This window comes from Medicago sativa, chromosome 3, assembly GCF_051527215.1.
Source record: "Medicago sativa cultivar Bolivia chromosome 3, Bolivia_mono, whole genome shotgun sequence".
NCBI classification, from domain to species: Eukaryota; Viridiplantae; Streptophyta; class Magnoliopsida; order Fabales; family Fabaceae; genus Medicago; species Medicago sativa.
The window spans coordinates 9,658,980-9,680,446 of record NC_140751.1 but is presented as its reverse complement, the minus strand read 5'-3'; the positions used below and the strand labels follow the sequence as shown (position 1 = coordinate 9,680,446).

The 21,467-nt window shown below is 32.9% G+C and overlaps 2 protein-coding genes and 1 long non-coding RNA gene across 4 annotated transcripts; all 3 read left to right on the top strand.

Annotated features, from left to right (window-relative positions):
* LOC146935536 (uncharacterized) lies at window positions 1–9,411 on the top strand. Of its 2 annotated transcripts, XR_015030275.1 has the most exons (7): window positions 1–689; window positions 1,048–2,152; window positions 2,595–2,867; window positions 3,113–3,916; window positions 4,299–5,028; window positions 5,633–6,537; window positions 8,516–9,411. XR_015030275.1 is itself a non-coding variant. In XM_085750703.1 (6 exons), exons 1-6 carry the CDS (start codon window positions 229–231, stop codon window positions 6,442–6,444), a joined length of 4,185 nt encoding a protein of 1,394 aa, XP_085606829.1. In that variant the 5' UTR covers window positions 1–228; the 3' UTR covers window positions 6,445–6,728. The 2 variants fall into 2 exon arrangements, 1 of the variants encoding a protein (XP_085606829.1); XM_085750703.1 differs by lacking the exon at window positions 8,516–9,411 and having other exon boundaries at window positions 5,633–6,728.
* Window positions 9,412–11,995: 2,584 nt separating this feature from the next.
* On the top strand, window positions 11,996–13,738 carry LOC146935535 (uncharacterized). Its single transcript, XR_015030274.1, has 2 exons — window positions 11,996–13,147; window positions 13,482–13,738. It is a non-coding gene; the product is annotated as an uncharacterized LOC146935535 (long non-coding RNA).
* A 5,444-nt stretch (window positions 13,739–19,182) lies between these two features.
* On the top strand, window positions 19,183–21,216 carry LOC146935534 (uncharacterized). The gene is made up of 2 exons (XM_085749062.1): window positions 19,183–20,880; window positions 20,963–21,216. Exons 1-2 carry the CDS (start codon window positions 19,689–19,691, stop codon window positions 21,214–21,216), a joined length of 1,446 nt encoding a protein of 481 aa, XP_085605188.1. The 5' UTR covers window positions 19,183–19,688.
* Window positions 21,217–21,467: the final 251 nt, after the last annotated feature.

Here is a 21,467-nt window from a genome sequence, read left to right as displayed (position 1 = left end):
ACTTTTTTTCATTCAGCCACAAAAATATCTAACACTTATCAATTTAACAAGTCAAGAGACAACTCAACACTTGCTTTTGTTTATTAGCACATTCTTAAAACTCATAGGAGAAACATTGCATAGCTCCTCAAAGTCAAATCTTTGTTTTCATTTATGAAAATGCGTCCTAGTCCGTGATTCAGCCTAAAATTCTTTTAATCGTGTTCGACATCTATAGCCAAAACCATAATGATACATGGATGGAATTATGATGTGTTCCTTAGTTTCCGAGGTGAAGATACAAGAACAAGTTTCACAGGCTCTCTCTATCATGGTTTGCACCAAAAGGGTATCAATGTTTTCATAGATGATGAGGAGCTTAGGAGAGGAGAACAAATATCTCCATCTCTTCTTACAGCCATTGAAGAATCAAGAATTTCTATCATTGTGTTTTCTCAGAACTATGCAAATTCAACTTGGTGTCTTGATGAGCTTGCTAAGATTCTTGAATGTTGGAAAACAAACGGACAGTTAGTTTTTCCAGTTTTCTACTATGTTGATCCTTCTTCTGTAAGGCATCAAAGAGGAAGTTTTGGAACAGCAATGGCTAAACATGAAGTCACATTCAAGGGTGATGTTGAAAGGTTGAAGAAGTGGGAAAAAGCCTTGTTTGATGCAGCCAATTTTTCAGGTTGGAGCTTAGAAAATGGGTATGTAACAATATATATGTATATATCTTTCTTCCTTTAATTTATCTATCTATTGATTCTATTCTTATTTATATCATAGATCAATACTATTTACATGAATACCTTTTGATTCCAAATATTTTGTAGTAATCAAGGTTTTAAATCATGGCCGCGATCATGGTCCTGCTGATGTAAAATCAATAAAAAATGCTTGTGATCGCAATGGCCTAAAAAACCACGATGTCGCGTCTAAATGGACATCAAGGTCGTCTTGACATCGTGAAGACATCAAAAACCTTGATGCCGTGACTCAAATTATAGCCGTAGATATGTTTCTAAAATCATGATAGTAATTATGTGGAAACTTGTAACTTGTTAGGTATGAATATGAGCTTATCCTAAAGATCATTGATGAGGTATCTAGCAAATTAAATCACACCCTTTTGCATATTGCTGAGCACCCAGTTGGACTAGAAACTCGAATATCAGAAGTAAAATCACTTTTGCAAATTGAAAAGCCTGGTGAAGAAGTTTCTTTCATTGGAATCCATGGACATGGAGGAATAGGTAAAACAACAATTGCAAGAGCATTATACAACTCAATTGCTAATCAATTTGAAGTCACAAGTTTCCTTACTGATATAAGAGAAAGTTCAACTCAAAGACAAGGCTTAGTTCAACTTCAAGAAACACTTCTTTATGAAACAGTTGGTGAAAAGAATATTAAGCTAGGAAATGTTTACAAAGGAATCCCTATCATAAAGAAGAGATTATGTTGCAAAAAAGTACTTTTGATTCTTGATGATGTTGACAAATTGGAACAGATTCATGCATTAGCCGGAGGACGTGATTGGTTCGGTTTTGGAAGTAAAATAATCATAACAACAAGAGATAAACAATTATTAGCTTCTCATGAAGTTGATAAAACATATGAAGTTAAGAAACTTAACCATGAAGAAGCTTTTGAACTCTTTACATGGAATGCATTCAAAAGAAAAGCAACTGATAAGGGCTATTTCGAGATTTGCAACAATGTTGTTCTCTATGCTGAAGGACTTCCACTGGCTTTGAAAGTAATGGGATCTAATCTGTTTGGTAAAACAGTTGAGGAATGGAAATCTGCATTGGCAAAATATGAAAAAATTCCTAACAAAGAGGTTCAAAATGTACTTAGAGTAACTTATGATAATTTAGAAGAGAATGAAAAGGAAATTTTCTTGGATATAGCATGTTTCTTCAAGGGTGAGACAGTTGAATATGTTGAAAAGACACTTCAAGCTTGTGGTTTCTTTCCGAAATTCGGTATAAGTGTACTTACTGATAGATCTCTTGTAAGTATTGATGAATATAACCGACTGCGAATGCATGATTTGATACAAGACATGGGTAGGGAAGTTGTTAGAGAAGTTTCGCCGTTAGAGCCTGGAAAACGGAGTAGATTATGGAATCATGAAGATGTTATTGAAGTACTAACTGAAAATTCGGTAAGAGACATGTATATGCTATTCTCACTGTTTTTTTTTTTTTTTAAATGGACCCTGTTTGGATAAACAGTTTTATTAAGAGTTTATAGCATAACCACTTATAAAAGAAGTACTTATGTATAATCCCTTTCTATAACGAAAGATAAAATAAAGTCAAGCTGTTTTCTTACATACTATAAGTTGTTTTCATAAGCTTCTATGGAGAGATTATGGAAATAAGATGCAAACTACTTTTGGCAATGTCATAAGCTGTTTTCATATGCTCTACCAAATAATCTCACCAGTGCTTATACAATTAGATAAACTCAAATATGCTAAACCAAACAGGCTCTAAGTGGTAATTTGTTAAAGGTTAACAATTTGTCGACCTTTGAAACATAATTGTAATTTGCAACATGCTTTTATCAAATTATAACTTTTCATGTTTGCTTTGGTTTAAAAGGGGACTTATAGAGTTCAAGGCATGATGGTAGATCTTCCTGATCAGTACATGGTACACTTCAAAGATGACTCATTCAAAAGGATGAAGAATCTCAAAATTCTTATAGTTCGGAATGGGCACTTTTATGGCAGCCCTCAACATCTTCCAAACAATTTAAGGTTGCTTGATTGGATGGAGTATCCTTCATCAACTTTACCATCTACTTTTCATCCAAAGAAACTCGCTGTACTCAACTTGTCGCGTAGCCGTTTCACAATGCAAGAGCCATTCAAGGTAAGGTTTCTTGTTATCATTTTATGCATTAATTGCTTTGTTTCTTTTGCTACCAGAATCTGTTTTTAAAATAAAGACGGAAAAAGTAAAATTGGTCACCAAATTTGGCATGTATAACACTTAGCGACCAAGTTAAAGACAAATTTTACATATTCCTTCCGTTGCTATTTAAACTATTTTTAGCAGTGTTTTGCTTTTCATAGGTTGAAGTAATGTTTGTCAAATTTTTCATATCTATTTTGCAGCATTTGGATTCTTTGACTTCTATGGATTTGAGTCACTGTGAATTCTTAACAAAGCTACCTGACGTTTCCGGTGTGCCAAATTTAACCGAACTAAATCTTGACTATTGTACAAATTTAGAACAAGTTCATGATTCAGTTGGATTTCTTGATAAACTTATTGAGTTGAGGGCTTATGGATGCACTAAGCTGAAGGATTTTCCACATGCAATCAAATTGTCATCATTGAAAAGTCTAATTCTTAATTGGTGCTCAAGTCTTCAAACATTCCCAACAATTTTAGGCAAAATGGATAATCTCATATCTATTTCTATTGAAGGGACTGGTATTGAAGAATTGCCTCCTTCCATTGGAAATCTTGTTGCTCTTCAAGAATTAAGCATGACATCTTGCTTGAGTCTCAAGGAACTTCCTGAAAACATTGATATGTTGCATAATCTTAGAAACCTTGATATTGAAGGTTGTCCACAACTAAGAAGTTTTTTGACAAAATTGAGAGAATTAGGACAATCTACTCTTACCTTCGGTAACGTTCAATCATTGAATCTGGAAAATTGTGGTCTTATAGATGAAGATCTTCCGATAATTTTCAACTGTTTCCCAAATTTAGCATCATTAGTCCTTTCAGGAAATAATTTTGTAACTCTGCCAAGGTGCATTCAAGAATATCATGCCTTGGAAATGCTTCACTTAGACAACTGCAAACAGCTCCAAGAAGTTCTATGCCTCCCTCCCAATTTACAATACATCAATGCAAGAAACTGCATATCATTGACTGCAGAGTCATCAAACTTATTACTAAGCCAGGTTTTCCTCATTCTCCGAACTATTTGAAAATTTATAAATAGGTCCCTAACTCAAAGTTTATAATTTGTCTTAGTATTCTGTTGTAACTAACTCAACCCTTACGAAACCAACTTGTAAGGTGAGGACTTCCCCCACTTATAAACTTACATTCTCTATAATATGTAATTGACTTCCTGAATTTTAGTCCGTCTATGAAACTTTACATAATTTCTAATAAAGTCCATGAACTTTTTAAATAATTTTTTATCAGATATATGTTTATTGGTTAGGGACTTATTTAAAAATTTCCAAATTGTTGAGAGACAGACCAGTTAAACCTTTTTAATCTTCCGACATTTTTTCTTTTGTTGCAGCTCTTATTATTTCATATTTCTTTTTACAGGAAACTTTTGAGGCATGTGAGTTACAAGTTATGCTTCCTGGAACAAGTATTCCAGAATGGTTTGACCACATCACCAAAGGAGAATATATGACCTTTTGGGTAAGAGAAAAATTTCCCGCAATTATTTTATGTTTTGCTCTTGCAGTAGAGAGTGAAATGAAGAAGAGTTTCAACTGCGAAATCCGATTCTATATAAACAGTGAGGAAGTTTATGAATTGGAAATACCAAGATGCTTTACAGAAATGGTGACAGATCACGTATGGCTTTATGATTTGAGGACTCATCCATCCATCAGAATGAATGATCTTGAATCATATTTAGTTGATGATTGGAATCAGATTGAGATTTCATGTGACAAAATAATTGGACCATCAAATGTAACTATAAGCTGGTGTGGAGTTCATATATGTAGGGAAGAAGCTAATATGGAGGATATTCTATTTAAAGATCCTGATCTTGATTTAGATTCAAGCAGAGAAACTGAGAAGATTGATTCTGATTTGGATAAAAACAATGATGGAAGAATAAAGTCAATTGGAGATTTCAAAAATAGCCAAAAAGATGATGATTTCTACTGTTTCAAGAACTTGGAAGATTATAATAATGCTGCAAGTCACACTGAGATGGATCATAATCAAGATAAACTTTTATTGCATCCAAAAACATTGGATAGTGTTACTGATGATTCAATGCCTTTACTATGTTTTGGAGGCAACAATGTTGTCAAAGGTACGCATCAGTTCAATATGCATATGTATTATTGTTTGAGTTTTTATGTTTTCTACATGTGTAAACTAAATTTTTTGCTGTGGATTGACGTGTAAACTTTTACTTTTCGCTGCGGATTGAACTCATAAACAAAGTCAGCGTAATGATTTTTTTTTTTTGTCAATAAATCGTAATCGTTTGACCATTCATATCTATTTCTAAATGACACATAATTGGTTGGGATTTGTTGACAGTGTAAATTTTTTATATGTATCAATTTTCCTTTTCGATTTTGTGATCCAGCTCCATTATTTTTCGATAAATGTCCATTACTATTCCAAACCGTGCACGAAGAATGCAATGCATAATAGCTAGTATGATAGTCTGTTTTACTTTTGCAAGTCACTGAAAATATAATCATCCAAATAATTCAATAGGATTTACAATGTGGTTGGAACCCTATGCCTTTTTATAGTAAGTAGAAATTCCTTACTTTGAATAACTTGAATTTTTCTGCATAATTTCCAGCATTTGGAAACACATGCAGATCATTGGTCTACCAAAAACACAACATTTGGTATATGAATTAAAATCTTTGTGCTTTAAATATCTCCTGTTCATGTAGGATCAAACATGATAGCTTCTGATCATCAAGAAAAAGCTCGGGAAAAATCCGAAGTTTCAAGTTTTTTACAAACACCAATTGCTAATCTGGATGATGCAGACATGGAAGCATTTTATGCTATTCTTGATGCTGAGACCTCAGTTCTTTCACTTTCCAATGACAACGACATAATTTCTGAATTATCCAACAGCAAAATTCCAAGTGAAGAAACCAAGAAAGCTTTGAAGACACTTCAAGATTTTCTCACCAAAGACTTTTCTGTTCTTTTAAGGCCTGATGAGTACAATACCATGAAATCTACCTTAGATTACCTCACAAATGTACCATCAGAAGATGGAATATCTGTTGAAATAAGATCAATGGTTACAGAAATTTCAAGACAATTCACTTGTTGGAGTTATGATTACACAAATGAAGGCAAGAAAATAGAGTTTACAAAAGCCAAATTGTTGAAAAGTGATGAGCTTGAAGAGGGTCTTGAAGCTAACAAAACTCTTTTTAGAGAAGTGAAGTATTTAGAAAATGAGTTGTGCAATGAGTTGGAATATTTGGAGGAAAGAAAAAAGGAGCTAGAAGAACTAATAAATGGTGTTAGGGCTAATATAGCTGCTTCACAAGAAGCAAAGAACATGGTTGTTCATACAAAGAGAGAAATCTTTGAGAATGCAAAGATTCTAAAAGTTCAAAGAGATGAGTTAAGGGAACAAGTACATTGTTTGAGAGATGAGCATGAATTGGCTAAGAAAATCCAGGCAAATATTAGAGATGAATGGTCAAAGCTAGGTGAAAAATTTAGCAAGGCTGCCAACTAAGGTGGTCTAGTTGATAAGGAGTTGTCCCATATCCCGCAAGGACATGAGGTGAACTCCCGTTGCTGGCCTCAAGACCTCGTTGGTGGATAATCGGTAAGTATATTTGTCTACACTCTTTGATTTTGAGCCTTGATGCCTGCTCGGGGTATCACGAAATTTCAAAAAGTGGGTTCATAGCTTTTTACTATAAAATTTTTATACAAAAATATATAAATGTATAGAAAAAAAAAGATGATATCATTATCATTAAGCAATAATAAATTGTCGTCATATTTGTAGTCTTACGTATTTTGCAATTTTATGTTATTAACATAGAGGTTGTAAGTTTGTTTGTATATTCATCATATTTTTTTTATATTTTTAGTGAATTTGTAATGTATTCTACCGATTAAAAAGAATGAATATCATTTTTTTAGTAAAAAATATATTATAGATTAGAAAAATTATATCATCTTATATATTCAAAAATTGAAGACTCCTTGATGTCTTTTTTATTTTTATTTTATTAACCCCGTAACTTAAACCATAAACCTTTTCATCTACCAACTTATATTTCCCTTTTTCTTAAATAGAGAACTATTTGTTTGAGGGACTTATATTTTATATATTATATCTCCCAAAAGAATTTGTATATATATTATATAAGTATTTGTTTGCATTTAGTGGTATTATTGGATTATGTGGGGATATCACTATATTTTTTAAGAAGTCAAACTATGTACCTTAAAAAAACACATTTTAAAGTACCAAATCAACAAGTGGATTCATAGTTCTTTACTATGTAGGGGTCGGTATGAAATAATTTTTTTCCTTTTTGATGATAAGGTATTAAAACACGTTATTATTGCTTTAGAACAAAATAGATAAGCGGGGTCAATTGTCCCCTATTAGTATTGGGTGGATCTGTCCATGGGTCTATCCTAAGAATTTTGCTTTCCACCCAGCACATTTTGCTCGCACCCTGCAGCCATGCCAAATTTACCCTTGCGCACGTTAACTCACGCTGCGCAAGTTAACTCACACAGGTTATAAACCCAGCGTTAGTTAACTCACGCTAGGGAAAATGTGAATTTTCTCCATCTTATTCATTTGGCAGCTAGTAGTGCTTTATGTGTAATTGTTATATATGCTATACCATGCAGCAAGCAACCTTGTTCTATCCACTAGTTCATATAAGAGAATTTTATATAGTATAAACACCTGTGATTATACCATGCAGCAAGCAACTCTCGGCTGAACAAGTGGAAATTCCTTAACATGTGTTGTTTGTCCAAAACTCCACCTCATCCATCTTCTTTTTCATTGAATGCAACCTGACCAACTTCTGATTTTGGATTGAAATGCATTTTGGCTAGGCAGCAATAAAAACGTGATTGTCCTTTTGGAATTATGAACTAGCGTGAGTTAACTCACGCAGCGTGAGTTAACTCACGCAGAGTTTTACACTTGCGCATCTTAAGTCACGCAACGTTACTTAACTAACGCATAGTATTACACTTGCGTTAATTAACATGCGCAAGGGCAATTTTGGCATGGCTGCAGGGTGCGAGCAAAACGTGCTGGGTGGAGAGCAAAATTCCTATCCTAATCAAACGAGCATATGAGATCTAACTCACAAATTTTTCCATCCTATGTTTTCTCAAACACACTATTTTCTTCTCCAAAATACTCTTTGTTTAGATTATATAATCTGAACTATGTTTCAGATTATATAATTTGAAACTTTGTTTTGCCCAGATTTATGGAGCATCATTAATATATAATATTAAGAAGGCATAATTGAAAATGACCAAAAATAAAATTAATGTAAAGAGACAGAAATGTAAAAAGATAAAAAATAAATCAAATTCTCATTTTATTAATAGATCATTACTTTCATAGTACATTTAGATTAAGATATTGCTTAATTTAAGAAATTATTAGACACCCAAAGCTAAATTTGTAGTAGAAAAAGATGGAGGGGAAATAGGTTGTGGTAATGTTTTTTTTTTACTCTCTCATCCTAAGAAACCAAGAAAGCTTTGAAGACGCTTCAAGATTTTCTCACCAAAGACTTTTCTGTTCTTTTAAGGCCTGATGAGTACAATACCATGAAATCTACCTTAGATTACCTCACAAATGTACCATCAGAAGATGGAATATCTGTTGAAATAAGATCAATGGTTACAGAAATTTCAAGACAATTCACTTGTTGGAGTTATGATTACACAAATGAAGGCAAGAAAATAGAGTATACAAAAGCCAAATTGTTGAAAAGTGATGAACTTGAAGAGGGTCTTGAAGCTAACAAAACTCTTTTTAGAGAAGTGAAGTATTTAGAAAATGAGTTGTGCAATGAGTTGGAATCTTTGGAGGAAAGAAAAAAGGAGCTAGAAGAACTAATAAATGGTGTTAGGGCTAATATAGCTGCTTCACAAGAAGCCAAGAACAAGGTTGTTCATACAAAGAGAGAAATCTTTGAGAATGCAAAGATTCTAAAGGTTCAAAGAGATGAGTTAAGGGAACAAGTACATTGTTTGAGAGATGAGCATGAATTGGCTAAGAAAATCCAGGCAAATATTAGAGTTGAATGGGCAAAGCTAGGTGAAAAATTTAGCAAGGCTGCCAACTAAGGCAGTCTAGTTGATAAGGAGTTGTCCCATATCCCACAAGAACATGAGTTGAACTCCCGTTGCTGGTCTCAAGACCTCGTTGGAGGATAGTCAGTAAGTATATTTGTCTACGCTCTTTGATTTTGAGCCTTGATGCCTGCTCGGGGTATCACGAAATTTCAAAAAGTGGGTTCGTAGCTTTTTACTATAAAATATTTATACAAAAATATGTAAATGTATAGAAAAAAAAAGACGATATCATTATCATTAAGCAATAAATTGTAGTCATATTTGTACGTAGTCTTACTTATTTTACAATTTTATGCTACTAACATAAATGTTGTAAGTTTGTTTGTATATTCATCATTTTTTTTTATATTTTTTATTGAGTTTGTATTGTATTAATATATTCCACCGATCAAAAAGAATGAATATCATTTTTTAGTAAAAAAAAATATATTGTAGATTACACAAATTATATCATCTTATATACAAAAATTGAAGACTCCTTGATTTTTTTTTAACACCGTAACTTAAACCATAAACCTGTTCATCTACCAACTTATATTTCCCTTTTTCTTTAAGGGACTAATATTTTATATATTATATCCTCCCAAAAAGTTTTGTATATATTATATAACTATTTGTTTGCATTTAGTAGTATTATTGGATTACGTAGGGATATCACTATTTTTTTTTTTTTAAGTTAAAATAGTTCTTTGAAATTGACATAAAAAACATTAAACCTGAGACAAAAAAGAAACACACTCTAAAGTACGAAACCAACAAATGGATTCATAATTCTTTACTACGTGGGGTCGGTGTTAAATAATCTTTTATTTTTTGATGATAAGGTATTAAAACACGTTATTATTGGTTTAGAACAAAATAGATAAGTGGGGTCAATTGTCCGCTATTTGTATCGGGTGGATCCGTCCATGGGTCCATTCTACTCAAATGAGTATATGAGACTTAACTGACAAATTTTTCCATCCTATGTTATCTGACACGCACTATTTTCTTCCCCAAAATACTCTTTGTTTAGATTATATAATATGAACTATGTTTGAGATTATATAATCTGAAACTTTGTTTTGCCCAGATTTGTAGAACATCAGAGCATATAACATTAAGAAGACATAATTGAAAATGACCAAAAATAAAATTAACGTAAAGAGACAGAAATGTAAAAAGATAAAAAATGAATCAAATTCTCATTTTATTAAAAGATCATTACTTTCTTAGTACATTTAGATTAAGATATTGCTCAATTCAAGAAATTATTAGACACTCAAAACTAAATTTGTAGTAGAAGAAACCCACTTGGGTTGGCCTAGTGGTATTGGCTTGAGACCTGGGAGTGTGCTCCTCCTCAAGGTCTCAGGTTCGATTATCTCTGATGCCAATTTTGGTGGGTTAATTTAGCTTCTTCAAAAAAATTAAAAAATTGTAGTAGAAGAAGATTGAGGGGGGGAAATAGGATGTGATAATGTTTTTTACCTCTCCCATCCTAAGAAAAAAAGGAGAGGAGGGGTAAACTAAATCTATCGGGAGAAGGAGACTCATATGAGAAACCTTACTCCCAAATAGAGCAAACTTACACTCAAACAGAGGGTGCAAATTTGCAGAGCGGGACCCTTTGACCATTCATACTACCATAGATAAAAATAAAAGAAATCTTTGTATGAAAGGCCAACTGTGGAACATTGTAGAAGAAAATAGAAGAAGAAAATATGAGATGGAATGAAAATTTGTGAAGGATTGATGTGTATTAATAGGGGTAGACTCAAACAGAGAGTGTAACGAAGTCAAAGAAGGGTTAAAATCTTGATGACCAGTCAACAATCAGTCAAAACATATGTGAAACTGTTCAACCTTGCTGACCAAGTCATCGTTCACACTCTGAACTGATTCATATTGTATAATCTGAAAACATTAAAAAAATGTTCATATTTTAAAATCTGAAATGGTACAAGACTGTCTAAAACTCGTACCTTGTATGGTTAGGGAAATTTTAAATTTTATAATCTGAATCAGGCAAATACAAGATTTTTTTGTGGTCCATATTACTGTAAAACACAACAAAGAACTATGAAAAATTATCAGGCAGATCTGAACACCGAGAGGTTGTTATGAACTTGATCTTATTGCCCTACCAATAAAAATATGTTAGTTGACAGGACATTAAGATCAAATTCAAAAAAGCCTCTTGGAACACATTCCCTATCGTTTAATTTTTTTCCTGTGTTATGAACTATGTAACCCTCTAAACCTTAAGTTTTAACGGAGTTTGCAATTGTTCAGATTATATATTCTGAATTCTTCTATGAAGATTTCAGATTTTATAATCCGAACTATCCAAGAATATGGATTGTGGTGTTACAAGCAATGTTTGGAGGGTTTGTGGTGTGCTAATTGAATTTTTTATCGGGTTAGACATTGTAAACATTTCCTTTGACTGTAGTTACAGTCTAGGAATGTTTTATGACTATAAATAGTCTTGTATCCTTCAACACTTTCATTCATTCTTCACTAATCATCCATTCAAAAATGTTCTTTCTTATTTTAGTTATGAGTGGTTCATTATCACGGTCACTGCTGACCATTTATATGATCCTTGAAATTGCTTTGCGGTTTTTGTGGGGATCCTATGGTGGTCAGCAGAGACCTTTCATATCAATTACAAGACCATTTCTACGTTTTAGTACATTTTAGATAGTACCATTATCTCAGGTTGGTTCACTTCAGAAGAAATAAATAATTGGAATAATAAAATTAAGGCTAATGTTAACTTGTGCCCTCAAGGCACATGTTAAGATACTCATTATAGAAATACACTTATTAAAAGGCGTGCATTCAACTTCTTAAAAGTTGTTATATTGTGTTTTTCAATGCAAAATTGCTCTATTTAGGTTGCTTAACATGTGCCCTAAGGGCACAAGTTAACATGACCCTAAAATTAAATAGGATTCATAAAATAACTGAATAAAAAACTTAAATTAAAAGAAAACTTAAATTAAATAATGCAACAAATCAAATAGAAGTTTATCTTAGAATCCTACCCTAATAGAGTTTTGTTACTCATGATAACTAAAGACAAATTATGAATGAAATAAAACATAGAGTGAGAAGATAGACTCCTCCCTCGAAGCTCATAGTGTTTGCATTCCTCTTGAACTGATTAGTTATGAATGAATAATATTGAATGAGTGGAACTTTATTTATAGGCAAAGTTTCCACCTGAGTTTGGGCCTCAAAACTAGGCTTTTTCCACTTAAAAGTAGCAAAAGAAAACATTTATTTCCCGCAGTCAGCATGCCCGGGGGTGCATAGGTGTATTTTTGCCATGTCTGGGGCACATGAATACACTCAGGGGCACCTGAGTGTTATTTTCAATGCCCGGGGTGCATAGTTCATGCCCAGGAGGTGCATTAGTGCATTTTCTTGCCTGTAATCGCATGTGTTCTTCGTCCTTTGGGTGTTTTCTTCCATATAAGATGTCTTGGGACATCGAACATAATTTCTCCCTTTTGTAACGTCTTCAGAGGCTTCTTGAATATTCATTATTTGTCTTCCCAAATCTTCCTAAATCTTCAAGATGCTTTGCTTTACCGATTTGCTTGATTTCTTCTTTAATTACATCAAAACACTCTAGAATTGTTGTGTTTCAAAAAAACTATAATGACATGACTCGAAAGGATATAAAATATTCTTTATTACTACTATCAATATTAATTTTGTTGTTTTATGCATTTCATTGATCTTGATTTTAGGTCAGCAACAATGGAAAAGTTAGTATTATATAGTATATATTGTAGTTAGCATTGAATTCCCAAAAAATATGGTCAACATGATGAATGCATTCTTACCTATTTATTAATTATTTGAGTCAAAAAAATCGTAATCAAATGTTAATAATATTATTTTAAATTCAAAATAATACCATTTCAAAGTCTATATAATGGAAAAAAATGTTACTCTTATATTTTACGAGACATAAAATATAAGATTAAATTCTACAATCCTTCAAAAAAATTCTATAAAAATGGCTTTTCACAACTATCATTCTTATCTTTTAGGTCTTTCATGCATTTTTTTTATCTTGTTTTCAGGTAAGGAGAAAAGGTATCTTATCATCTAGTTGTTAGGTTTTGTAAAAAAAAAAAAAATCTTCTAGTTGTTATGGTTTGTTATCGGAAATGTTAATCGATGCTCCATGATACTGGTTAAGGATGCTAAAAAAAGAAATTATATAGTAGTTATTGCATTAAAACGTGTGTAACTAATACTAAAAATGGCAAAAATATTTCCTTTTACGGTAATAGTTACATTTTTTAGCATCCTTAAGCAGTGTTCCGGAGGCACCAGTCAACATCACGCATGTTATATTAATATTTATACACTGCATAATCAAATGATTAAAGTGTTTTATTTATATTGGCTCAGGATGGGTGACTAGCTTGAAGACTCCAACCGTAGGGATTGACAAAAGACACAAAGGACCCTGCATTGGAAGGTCACACCAATATTGTTGCACAGGGGCTTGTTCTCCAAGCTGCTATGCAGACTGTGAGAAAAAATATGGATATCCACATGGTGGACAATGTATTAATATAGGTATTACCAGCCTATGTTGTTGTAATAAGTATTGAATTATATTGTATCCCTGTAATTGATAAAATAAAACAATACTTTATAACTTATCTTAACGCCTTGCAAATTGTAAGATTACTTGTGAAAAACTCGAGAATATTGGTTAATTTATATGCACCATCATCGTAATTTTTTTTACAATATAAATTAATCGTAATTATCGAATTAAAATGTCTAACTTTAATTATAATTACTTTTACAGTCACACATATGAATGATTGTTATATTTATTGAAAAAGGAATTCTATTTTTAGCGAATGAAAGAAAAACGAAAAACATGTCTATTTATTGTTTATTAATGGAAAATGCTAAGTATTTTTTTTTTTAAGGAGCTAACAAGTATCCTTAGAACATTGTTTAAACATTCAAATGTAGTAACTTTTACAATGAAAATTGTGTAGTTATAACTTTTACATTGTTTGATTTCTATTTTCAAGACAATTTTTGGTTTTTTTATAGATTCCTTAAACAAGGATCTTGCTAACCAATGCCCTCAGAGCACTGGTTAATAAATCTATAAATAGAAATTTTGTCTTAGAAATATAAGATGTTATTTTTGATCAAGTAATGATTACACAACTTTTTCTTAAAAACTTACTTATTTTTTATGCTTAACCAATGTATTTAGGGCACTGATTAACATTCTCCCTTAAACAATACATCTAGAGCACTTGTTAGCAAACCATTTATTAATATAGTGGAAGCATGCTATATTTAAAGTGTGTTGAATATTTAAATTAGGAATTTGATATTAAATTTCTTGACTTTTATTTTTACGTTAAATATCATGTCAAAATAATATTACTCTTACTCTATCCGTTTCTAACTATAAAACCCGTTATAAAATCTTGTTTTTTCGTTACTATAAAATTTTGTTTGTTACCTCTTTTTTCTTTAAATAAATCATTTTTTTAATACCGTTATTTTTAAAGAACAACATCAAACAGGTAGACTGATGAGGGATTTGAAACTATATGAATTCAATCAAAAAATGATTGAGACAGATTGAAGATCACAATGGAATGGTGTATGAGCCGACCGCCAACACAGATACATTCACAGACCAACAACCCCCTGGAATAAACACAGCAAGCATCAAAGTCCTTTCAAACACAACAAACTCTGACCAAGCGAAGAATCCACAACTAAAGGATTCTTCTGCGACTAGTCTTTGAGCAATAGAACCAATAGCATGGTGGCAGCAACCCAAAAGCCTTGAAAACAGCAGATATCTGCAGATCTGGAAATAACCAGAGATCAGAGGCAAGAACACAACCACCAACCATATGTTATGCAGACGCATAGTGTCGCCACGATAAAAGCAGCTACACAGTTGTTATGAAATGGTGAACAAGAACGGCTCGTGCCTTTCAACAGATCGACACTAGCACACCCCAACAACGATGTTTCAGACAAAGGACAAAACAGATTGTGAACAGATCCTGCGATCTGACAAAATTTAAAGAACAACCCAAACAAAACAAAACATGTCTTGCCATGACAGCGGCGCAAAACCACCGTTACAACAGTGTGAACCAGCAACCAACACAAAACCGAGGCGGCGATGAGCTACCCCAATGGTGGTGATGCAACCTTTACATATATATTTTTTTAATAGCAATTAATTCTTTTTTCTTTTAATAAAAGAACAGCAATAAGTTGTTACATGGGAAAACAAAAGAGGTGTAACGCAATTAATTCTTTTTTCTTTTAATAAAAGAACAGCAATAAGGTGTTACGTGGGAAAACAAAAGGGGTGTAACTCTTATTCATACACCATTCTTTACCCTTCTTTGAAGTTGCATATAATTTTTCACAATGAATATGTTTAGTTCATATATATATATATATATACACACACACACACACTATTGTTTTATGCTCCTTGTTTACTCTTGTTTCATGCTCCTTGTTCCTAAAAGAACGACGCCATAAATTTACTAAATAATTCCTAAAAATTTAAATTTTAGAGCCTCCATAATTTAAATTTTGGGAAAAAAATTATTCCAAATTTTTTTGAACAAAAAAGAAAGTGAATGTTCATTCATGTTCCAAATTTTTTTGCCATGGCCTTGCCCACTAGTCTAGTCTACATTCAATCACCCAACTTTGTCATCTAATTCATTCACGTTCTTTTTCTTTTATCGGTACAATGATAAATTAACTAGTTGCATTAATCAAGTAAAGTACACCATCCGGTCACTATTATAAGCAAAAATCCACATTCTACATTCATTCAATTAATGATGCATATAGTCTTTATTATAGACCACATACATCATTTAATGAATGAATGTAAAATGAAGATTTTTGCTTATGATAATGACCGGAGGGTGTAGTGGGTAATTAATATAGAAAAATAATGAGTTGTGATTTTAATTATAGAAGGGTAAATATGGAAAAATATATCATTTGTCGACAAATTTAATACAATAATAAACTTTCTTAAGACCCGTGTTTTGTCAAAAAGGGTCATATAATAAGGAACATAGATAGTAATATTGTAGCTTTTGTTTTTTAACAGAATTAGTACTGCGACAATTTTTTTTGAAGAAGCAGTACAGTGATTATTTATTTTGAGCTTTAAGGGGAAGTATTATCGTCGACTTAAATTAACAGCCATATTTTATCTAGGCTTGGGGAGGGCGAAGAGGTGTGAAAATGGCGTCTTAGGTTATAAGCTTGGGGGGGGGGGGGGGGGGGGGGGGTCAATTGTTTTGCAGGATAATGTGAATGACATGTAGACTTGACAACTTCATGCCTCTTCAAAATACAATGTTGCTAGTGTTTACAACTTCCTAACATCAAGAGATCAAACTTTCAACAATGATCATGCTTCAGTTATTTGGCACAAAGAGGTTCCTCTAAATGTCAACATTTTCGCCTGACGTTTATTGCGTAACCAACTTCCAACAACAGGAAACTTAATCAGGAGAAGGGATATTGATAACCTTTTCTTGCATTGTATTTTCTTGGACAAATTTGGTACGATATTTATACTTGACTAGGATTGGCTTCAGTCAAGTCAGCTACTGTTCATGAACATATTCTTCAATTTCGTTCACTAGGTGGCTTCTCGAAAACCATTTCTTCTACTTTCTACTTGATTTGGCTCTCTTGTGCTTGGATTGTTTGACGTGACAGGAACTCTAGTCTTCCAACAAAAAAGAAATTATGTTCATCAGCTTATAGATAAAATTAAGCTACAATTCTTCTGGTGGTTGACAGCAAACCATCCTAATTTTGTTTTTAATTATCACACATGATGACTTAATCCTATTTTGTGCTTAGGAGCAGCTGCTTAGCTTCATTTTATTTAAGTTTCTTTGTGTTTTTTTTTTTTTGAGGTAAGTAGGTAGTTTTTTGGTGTTCGAGCTTGTTGTGGCTTGAGCGCTAGCTTTCTTTGTTTTGGAAATTGATGTAACTAATACTTTATCATCTTAGTTCTTCTCTGACACAACTTATGTTTGAGAGACTAAATTTTTCGGAATTTAAATCTATTTTAGCTTCTAAAATAAAAGTATTGTCACCTTTTGAAGGTAGGGTAGGACCGTGACTTCTTTTTTTTTTTTTTTTTTAAGAGTTTCTATAACAATGTGTTCAAACTTTAAACCGTGGAGATGTAATACCTACTACCTAAGGTAGGACCGTGACTTTTAAAAGTTTTTATAATAGTAATGACTAATGTTCTTGTTGTCGTTGACCACTATGCCAAACTTTTTGAGGTCTTTGGTCGTCGTCGTTTTTAGAAATTTTATCTTATCAACTTATCAATTTACGTGATTTTTAGGTAGAATGGATTTTTTTCTGTCAAAAAAAAAAGGTAATGGATTTTACTATACTATCATAAATCGCGACAAAGGGGTTCTTATGAAATCTTGGAAAGTTATCTTTTGCTTTTGCGACAAAATCATTATAAAATGACTCCTCTCTGACCACCAGAAAGAAAGAAAAAAAGTAGACAAACTTTCGGATAAATTTAATTCACACCTATTAATAGTAATTTTTTTTAAGAAATTAATAGTATTTTTTTTTAAGAAGCTAAATTAACCGATTTAAATTGTCATCGAGGAGAATCGAACACGAAACATTGAAAAACATCACGCTTTTAGGTTTCAAGCCAATACCACCAAACAAATTCAAGTGGGTTTTTATTAATAGTAACTTTTAATGTGTTCAATTTTTATCTTGATAAAAAAAATAGTCTTCTTAATGAATTCCTTCATGGTATTCTTTAAACATTTTCAAATAAATAAATAACTTTTATAAACGTTAAATAATTTGACTTCTAATACATTAAATACATACATTTTCATAAATTCTTACTAATTCTTAAAAAGTAACCAAAACACGGCTTTTTTTCACTGTTACACCTATTTTGAAAAATAAGTACCAAAATACCACTCTTTTTTAATTAAGTACCAATGTACCACTCTTTTTGTAATTGAGAAGTGGTGGGACACGTGATTGGCTTGAAAGAAGGAAAAAAGTGAGGAAAATTAGTTGGTTTTGTCTTTTTGTGTAAAATTTCTTTTTGTTTTTGTTTACATTTAGTTTTTTAGTTTTTCTTCCTTCTTTGTTTTTTTTGTTTATTACGTCTAATTTCTTTCTTTTTTCTTCATTTAATTTAAGTATAAATAAATGATTGATTAATTAAACTAAATATTAATTAAATTGTTAATTCAAATTTAATTAAACATTAATTATTTAATTAAGGATTAGCTAAGTAAATGGTCCCTATAAATATTCAGAATTTTATTTTTAGTCCCTACAAAATAAAATCACATTTTTTAGTCCTTATAAAATTTTCCGTCAGCATTTTTAGTCCCTATAAAAATTTTCCATCAGCATTTTAGTCCCTATCAAAAATTTCCATCAAGATTTTTGGTCCCTAAAATGCTTAAGGAAAATGTCAGAGGGACTAAAAAGTGTGATTTTATTTTATAGGGACTAAAAACAAAACTGTGATTATTTATAGGGACTAAAAACTTAATTAACCCTTTAATTAATTATATTTCAATTAAGCTCAAATTATTAAGTCTTTGTCAGCGTTATCTCATCTAAATATCAATCAACCAATCATATTTTGAATTCCTCTGACGCGGATGATGATGTCGACATTATTTTATCTAAATCTCAGTCAGCCAATCAAGTTCAGATTACGGATTACGCTGACGTCATCGCATACATCAACATTATCTTATCCAAATCTCAGTCAACCAATCAAACCCAGATTACAGATTACGCTGACGAAAGCGCTTACGTCATCATTATCTTATCCAAATTTTAGTCAGCCAATCAGAGTGCATCTACAGATTACGCTGACGTCAGCGTTATCTTAATTAAATCTAATATAAATAAATGTCATCCTCCCTCATTCACCACACATCTAAACTCATCATCATCGTCATCATCTACACTAGAAACTATCTTACGAAATCCAACCCATAATCATGCCTCCAACAGAATATTTTGTCCAAGTATATTACGACGGCCATGTTCAAAGAACAGACACAGAAGGTGTTGTATTTTCATGCAATAATTCATCCTTGTTTAAAGTGAAGAAAAACATCAAACTGGATGGACTTATCCAATGTATCCAGAAAAGGATTCAACCAGACAACTCCAAGAGGGTGGTGGATCTTGTTTATCGATACCCTACAACTCTTGCACAAGGACTTGTCTGGTATGAGTCATTAAATCTTGTAGGAGATGGTGATGTTCAGATGATGTTTGACATGTTCATGACATGTAAGCGTCTTGGTATTTCAACAATGGAGGTTTACGCAGGTTTGATGGATGCCTCATGTGATGAAACCCATGTAGAACCACCATATATTGAGCCAACACCTTCGTCATACCCTCACTCCATACCCAGTTCATATCCTTTTATTGAAACACAAACCAGTCATAACTCCATGCCCTCTTCATCAACACATCGACCATCTGAATCCACCCACAACATTGACCTCAACTCATCATTCCCCCTAGACAACCAAAATGACAGTGTTCGTGTCAGTGTTGTGGCCGGTGTCCATGACGAAGAAGTTGGAGATTTTAGTGAGAATGAAGATGACATTCTTTGCCCAGCATGCCGTCAATGACGATGAGGACAGAGACATTCGTTTCTCTGACCCTCCCTTACACTTTCGTAATGTGACCTCCAACGATACAAAACATGTTGAAGATGAATTTGTCCACTCTATGTCCCGAAACCAATCTTACCTTATTCCAGAACCTGGAAACTTACAAGAGGGAATGCAATTCCCTACGAAAGAAATGGCAATACGGTGCGTAAAAGAATACCATATGAATGAGGCCCCAGACTTTGTGGTTGAACACTCTGATACCACTAGGTGGATTGTCCATTGTCCCATCGAAAATTGTATGTGGAGATGTAGAGTTATACTTAGCAAGAAATCACATGTCTGGAAGATCACAAAACTGCATGGTCCACATACTTGTGCATCATCAATGGTTTCACAAGATCACCGACAACTCTCCTCAGCTTTCATTTGCCAAAGCATCTTACAAATGGTAAAGCAGGATTCTACAATCTCAGTTCCAGTGCTCATTGCACACATACGATCAAAGTACGCATATACTACTACTTACAGGAAAGCATGGATTGCAAAACAAAAGGCTATAGAGATGATTTACGGGAATTGGGAGGATTCATACACGGAACTTCCAAGGTGGCTCCTTGCTTTCCAAACTTATCTTCCAGGAACTATTACTGATATTGAAACGGTGCCTTTTATTAAGGATGGATATGTTGTTCCAGGGAAGGCTACTTTCAAACGTCTCTTTTGGAGTTTCAAACCATGCATCGAAGGATTTACTTACTGTAAGCCAGTTGTTTCAGTTGATGGAACATGGTTGTATGGTAAGTATCGTGGGACATTACTAATTGCAATGGCTCATGATGGGAGGAACAATACCATTCCATTAGCATACGCCATTGTTGAGGGTGAGACATCTGATGCATGGTTTTTCTTCCTCCAACGCTTGCGATTGTGGGTCACGCCCCAACCCGATCTGTGCTTGATTTCAGATAGACATGAGTCAATCAAAAGTGCTGTTAGGCGTCTAAACAGTAATTGGCATCATGTCTTCTGCATTCGACACATAGCGCAAAACTTCATGAGGACTTTCAAGAACACGGAGATGAAAAAAAAAGTAACCAATATGGGTTAGTATTTTTCTTATATATTGTCGAGCATATATAATTTATTTTATGAAGTCCTAAACAACGTTAATTTTTGTGCCTTTAGGATACTCAATGACTCAACCAAGCATCACACACTACAGGAATCAAATCAGGGATTGGTCTGATGATGCTGTGAAATGGGTCGACGATATTCCAAAGAAACAATGGCTACAAGCACATGATGAAGGGAGACGTTGGGGCCACATAACAACTAACATTTCTGAGTGTGTGAACTGTAACACCCCGTTTTCACAACGTAAAAATTTCTTAAATAAAATCAGAGTTTTTCATCATAAAACGGAATGTCACATTTCTTAAAAAAACGTAAATGGAATAATAATTTATCCTTCAAAAATATAACAACATAATCTTTAAAACTTCGCAGCGGAATAGTTTGACGACTTAAATAATCTTTGGCACAAGGGCCTCAATATAAAATTTCATAAAACTTAGTTCAACATCAATTCTTGAAAGATTCATAAAGTAATACGTAAGGAACAGAAAGTAAAGACATAATCTCATCCCATTACGTATCAGAGCACCTAAGACACACTTGTGAGGAGTCCACT